We start from the raw sequence: 5,969 nt of genomic DNA, 5'->3' as shown, positions 1-5,969 counted from the left end.
ATGTGTATCTACTCAGATCACTTATAGAGAAGCAGGATCATGTGAATTCTAATTATGGAAGGTAGCTCCAAGGAGAAATCAATTCTTGAGCATAAGAGTCAGGATTAAGAAATCCGACCTCACCCACCCACCTTGTCAGCTGGATGCTGGGCTTGACCTAATTAAGGGAGTTGACCGTTTCCTCACAGGCAGATGTTATTATCGCCATTATACCAACAAGGAATTCGAGGCCTAGAAAAAATTGTAGATTGCTCCAAGTAAGAGAGTGTGGTAAGTGTGGCCACGAGACGCTGTTCTACTAATACAGACAAGAAGGTGTGTTGATGCTAGTCTTCCTTTCTTCCTCCTGCCTCCAAACTGTGAGTTAGGATCAGAGCTCCTTCCATCACACAGTAGTGATAATAACTACGACCTAATAATAACTACTGTATATCAGTCATGTGCTTTGAGCTTTACAAAGCATTGCTTCATTCAATCCTCTCTCAAAGTACAGATTAGTATATGCAACTGACTACAACGCCATTTGGATGACTAATGGACATCTCAAAGGTGACACATCCAGAAATGAAATCGGCATCTTTTCCCAAAAACCTGCTCCACCTATAGCTTTCACTATCCACAGTTCCGTTCCCTTCTCTTTTTTTGGAGAGTTCAATGTATTATTGTGGTTTTTTCTTTCTCTTTCTTTCTCTCTGTCTTACATTCTGAATGGCTCTTCGATATCCGTAATCTCATGAGCCTAAAATACAAAATGCGACCTTTACCGCTGCCCTCTGGCTCCACCTGGCGGCAGCTGCGCAGTTGAGTTGAGTTGTTTCCTTTCCTCTAACGTCGGCCCGAAGGTTACTCGGAACTACTTAGTCCGGGTCTCACTAAGTGCACAGTGCACACCGGACCGAAAGCAAAGAGCACAAACTCCGGAAAAATTACAAATAGCAGGATAGTGCACCGAGAAGTCATCAGTAACCAATAGGCACAAAGATATAGGTCACGTGGTACACATTCAGCCAATCGAGCTCCTAATATTCAACAACTCACTCCCTTCCATTCCGGGTTCCTTCTTTCTCCACAAGATGGCCACGCCGGCAGTACCAGCAAGTGCTCCTCCCGCCACTCCCGCCCCAGCGACGGCGGCAGCCCCAGCTTCAACACCAGCCCCAGCTCCAGCACCAACGCCAGCTCCAGCGCCGTCTCCTTCTCCGGCTCCGGCTGCGGCTCCGGCTTCGTCCTCAGATCCGGCGGCGACAGCGGCTGTGACCGCGGCCCCGGGCCAGACCCCGGCCTCAGCGCAAGCCCCAGCGCAAACCCCCGCGTCCTCGCTGCCTGGTCCCGCTCTCCCAGGGCCCTTCCCCGGTGGCCGCGTGGTCAGACTGCACCCGGTCATTTTGGCCTCCATCGTGGACAGCTACGAGCGACGCAACGAGGGCGCTGCCAGAGTCATTGGGACACTGCTGGGTGAGTGGTCGGAGAAAATTGGCGTTCTCTTCTCCCTCCCACTTCCCATTTATCTCGCTCCCCGTCTCACTCTCTCATCATGACGTCCTGCCTCCCTCTCCTCCCATGCCCACTGACCTCATGTCAGTTTTTCCATCCCACTTTTCTGTTGCGACTTATCTTCCCAAGGAACTTGAACCTCTTCTTTTCTGATGGATTGCTGTCACTTTGAGCGACATAAAATATACAAATAGTTACCATTTTTTTGAATAAACGTCACGTGCCGAGTGGTTTACATTTTGTTTTTAATCTCTCCAACAGCATTTCACGCCAAATATGATTTGCCCCAATCTGTCAAAAATGAGCTCAAATACCGAGCGTGGAGTCAGGAACTCGTGACTTCTTATACCCACTGACCACGTTTCTCCCCTTATCATTGACTGAATGTATTTTCCAGGTGTTTACAGAGAATTTTCTAACGAGTTGGCAAAGGAGTGGAAACGTCTGTAAAAAGATATCCCTCCCAACAAGTAAACCGGTTAGGCTGGAACCCATTTGGCATTTTATAGTATTCTTTCCTAAACTTCTGAGTCTGATCCTCTGTCCCTCAGTCTCTCCTTATATTAGTCCCTAATGTGATAACCCTGTTACCCAAGTGCTTGGACACAAACAATTGTATTATCTGTTTATAATTCTGCTTAACTTTCACATTGAAGAATAATCTTCTCTGCCTGTGTTCCAAATTTGGGGGATAAATATTTTATGTTAAATTGATTCGTAAAACTGAAAAGCACTAGAAAGGGATTGTTGATGATTAAATTTCTTTCTCTGAGAACTGCTGGGCCCATCAAATTCATTTCTCCCCCATTTTAGTGACATTCTAAACACAGATTTTTGTGAATCCACTCTACTTGTGTGCATCATTTCCCTTTCTTACTCTTGAACATGTAGTAGTCCTTATTACCATAGAAGAAAATTAGTGTATTGCAAAGAGGACAAGATTTGTTGGTAGACTCTGCAAAATATTAGTCAAGTGCCTTGGGGCAAGTTACCTAAAGTCTAGTTCCTTCAGGCGCTATTTAGACTTAGTCTTTGTGAGACTGAATTATTACAGAAGGCATCTAACTGTGCTAGCACACATTAGGTACAGCTGTTATGTTACTTGCCATTCACCACATCAGGCCTGTATCACCCCTAACACACACAAACACACGTTCTCTCTCTTTCTCTCTTTGACAGGGTAGCATTTTATAGAAACTTAAATTATCTTTCAAACATTGCCGTGTCTTTTCTCAAGCCAAGCCTTTGTGTCTTCTGCCACAGGTACCTTCCCTGATCTCTCTTGTTTTTTTAAGTTCCACCCATCTTGCAGGTTCCCAAGTGTTAGGTATTAGTTGTCCATCCCATACCCTCACCCTCACTCCTTTCTTAACCTCTCACAGTCTGATGGCATTCTGTAACTGTGCCCTGCTTTGAGCTTCTGTAAAAAGTCATCTTCGTATCACTGACTTGGCCCTCAACAAATACTAACTTACTCTTTCAGCTGCACTGTCAAATTTTCAAACTCACTGGAGCTATTTAACTAAAGAAACAATTCTCTACCCATGGCTTATCTTAGTGTGCCAAATATTACAGTGACCCTATTCAGACCAGCTATAATCTGGATTCTCAGATTAACTTCCAAACTAAGGTCATGGTGCAGTGCTATATAGACATAATGCTTACAGAAGAATGAAGCATAGATTCTGTTTGCTTGAAACTTGTAATTTTCTCAGACATTAATTCATGAAACATTTCACTTGGTTAAATGAGGTCATTAGTGTCTTTTATGTACCATAAGACTATTAAGTACTCAGAATTCAAAGTTCAATAAAACTAGCTCTACTGTAACCTTAAACTGAAGATGTACTCTTAGAATATAGTGTGATAAATACTTCAGTAGAAGGGTGTCATAGTGGCATGGAAATACAGAAGACTTAACTATTTCAGAAGGTTGGGGAAAGCTTCAGAGAAAAGGTGACATTTGAGCTGAGCATTAAAGCAGCTGCAAGAAGCGTAAAGAGCCTGGTAAGTCCACTATCTGAAGAGTTCAGGATTGAAGGAATGTAGGAGAGAGAAGAGATGGCAGGAAATGAAGCCAGCAAAGTCAGGAACCATAGAGGTACAACAAGTGTGTCAAGTGCTGTGAAGGAGAATTACAGGGAGCTGTGAGAAGACAAAATATCAGTCTAACCTGTGACTATGTGGGGAAGATCTTGAGCAATAGGCATTTCAGCTAAGATTGAATGGGAAAGATTACTCTGGCTGCTCTGTAGAAAGTGGATAAGAAACAGGCATGAGCTGTGCATGGACACCAGATAGAGACTGTTCTTATAACAGAGACATACTTGGAAAGTGGGGGTGGAGAGGAGTGGATGAGTACAGATAGGAAATAGTTGACAGGAGTTGGTGTGATCAGAAATGAGGAATTAGAAGAAAGTATCAAGGATGACTCCTAGATCTTTGGTTAGATGCAGAAGAAGAAAGGGAATGTAGAGGTTGACTTCAGTTTGGGATATATTCCTTTTGAGATGCTCTTTGAGTATTCTGATGGAATTGTCAAGTAAAAATTGAATATAATGCAAAAGAGATGTGTGCAAGTATGTCAGTTTAGGAATTATGTCATTGGAATAAAGAAGGTAATTAAAACCATAAAAATGAATGAGATCACCTAAAGCAGGGTTTGGCAAGCTTTCTGTAAAGGGCCAGACAGTAAATATTGTGGGCTTTGTGTGCAGGCTCTGTTGCAACTACTCAACTCTGTCTTTGTAGCAACAAAGCAGCCATAAACAATATGTAAACTTTTATTTACAAAAACATTTGTAGGTCAGAGCCTGGCCTAGAAAAGGATCATAGAGTAAAAAGATAGGAGAACAAGAATCCTGAAAACCTGAGAAGTCACAGGCAGAGTAACTGACAAAGAAGATTAGAAAGGTAGGAAGAAAAGTAGAAGAGACTGGTGTCATGGAAGCCCAAGGGAATGAAAGTTTTTAGATGGAGGAAGTGGTCCAGTCTGTTGAATGCTGATGAGAGGTCAAATAAGCTAAAGAATATATATTTACTGGGTTTAGGAACATAGTTTGAGCTAAGGGAGCAGAAACCATAGTGAATTGGAATTAAACAAACACTAGTGGGTATAGACAACATCGTGGTCTGTGATGGAGAGAGAAGCACTTGAAGCCTGGGGTGGGAGGTGCCAGTAGGTTGGAAAAGAATAGAGGAGTCATGGGACTAATAGTCTTGGTGAGGTCAAGAAACATGTAGTGGGAATTAAGGTATTAGAACTAAAAGAACAAAAGTTTGTGGCAAAAGACTGACATATTGACATTTAAGGTTCACAGGTAGAGGGTTTCTGGATGATGATAGGGTTAAGGTTATGATCATGGGACCAGATGACTAAAGGGAGGTACAGGTGAAACTCCCTAAAGTTGTGCTCAAGAGTTTGAGACTAGTCTACTATATTGGTGGTCTGTATAGACATTAAAATCTTCCAGGTAGCTCTGCAGATTAAATTATAGAGAAAAAGCCTAAAGGCTGAAAAACGAAGGTCATAGAATGAGGGTTTAGAAATGGCAGGAAATGGAAAGTAACAGACAAAAGGAGACCTTGTGTAGGAAGAATAAACCCTATTGGGTGATGGTTAGAGGGAGGGGTTGGAGATCACTCCACAGTTTCAGCTGTTTTGGAGAATGTTGGTCCCATTGATGCACATGGCTGAACTGGGAGCTCATAAGTTCAGTTTGGTGTTCATTGACTTTGAGGAAGCCTCCAAAAGCTTTCAAAAGTAGTTGGAGGCTGATGGGAGCTCTAGGATGATATGATATAATAGATGATTCTCTCTTTCACAGGAACTGTTGACAAGCACTCAGTGGAGGTCACCAATTGCTTTTCAGTACCACACAACGAGTCAGAAGATGAAGTGAGTGGGAATTTGAGCTGCCCCTGTGCAGTTTATAGCTATTCATTTGCTAGGCTCCCCTCAAGGCCCCTCCTGTACAATATGGTGTGCTCATAATTAGAGCTCCTACAGCCAAGGAGCTTCATGCATTTGAATGTAACTCCTGGACCTCTTCTGTCAGGAGTGGCCTCTTGTCCTTTTTATCCAATTTTTCTATGGTGCTGGCTTTTTAGATTCCTTTCCTGCCTTCTCTCGTAGGTGGCTGTTGACATGGAATTTGCTAAGAACATGTATGAATTGCACAAAAAAGTCTCTCCAAATGAGCTCATCCTGGGCTGGTAAGCTAAAGACGGAAGGGGTGGATGGAAAGTCTCTCAGTGATTGCCAAGGTCTTTTACTACCAGACCAGATCTTGTCCTTCTCCTTTTGGAGACAGAGTATTAAAAGTGTATTTATTGCATCGAGGAGCTGTGAATTCAGTTTGTTTTGCCAGCAGTTCTGATCCTATGAGGCCAAGAATATTTATCTTGAATTGTAGCTTTCACTGTGAGTCTTTTTTTTTTTTTTTTTTTTTTTTTTTTTTTTTTTTTTTTTTTTT

General features: G+C 42.6%; 1 protein-coding gene across 1 annotated transcript in view; it reads left to right on the top strand.

The window, feature by feature from the left end:
- Positions 1-1,048: 1,048 nt before the first annotated feature.
- The window catches only part of EIF3F (eukaryotic translation initiation factor 3, subunit F), a 9,001-nt gene continuing 4,080 nt past the window's right edge, over positions 1,049-5,969 (top strand). The window contains exons 1-3 of the mRNA XM_008588303.1: positions 1,049-1,455; positions 5,322-5,392; positions 5,630-5,709. Of these exons, the coding sequence (XP_008586525.1) occupies positions 1,074-1,455; positions 5,322-5,392; positions 5,630-5,709 (533 nt within the window). The 5' untranslated portion in view covers positions 1,049-1,073. The remainder of the gene's footprint in view (positions 1,456-5,321; positions 5,393-5,629; positions 5,710-5,969) is intronic.

The sequence above is a fragment of the Galeopterus variegatus genome, unplaced genomic scaffold, assembly GCF_000696425.1.
Source record: "Galeopterus variegatus unplaced genomic scaffold, G_variegatus-3.0.2 Scaffold4765, whole genome shotgun sequence".
NCBI classification, from domain to species: Eukaryota; Metazoa; Chordata; class Mammalia; order Dermoptera; family Cynocephalidae; genus Galeopterus; species Galeopterus variegatus.
Note: the sequence above shows the minus strand (reverse complement) of the source record. Positions and strands in the feature narration are given on the sequence as shown.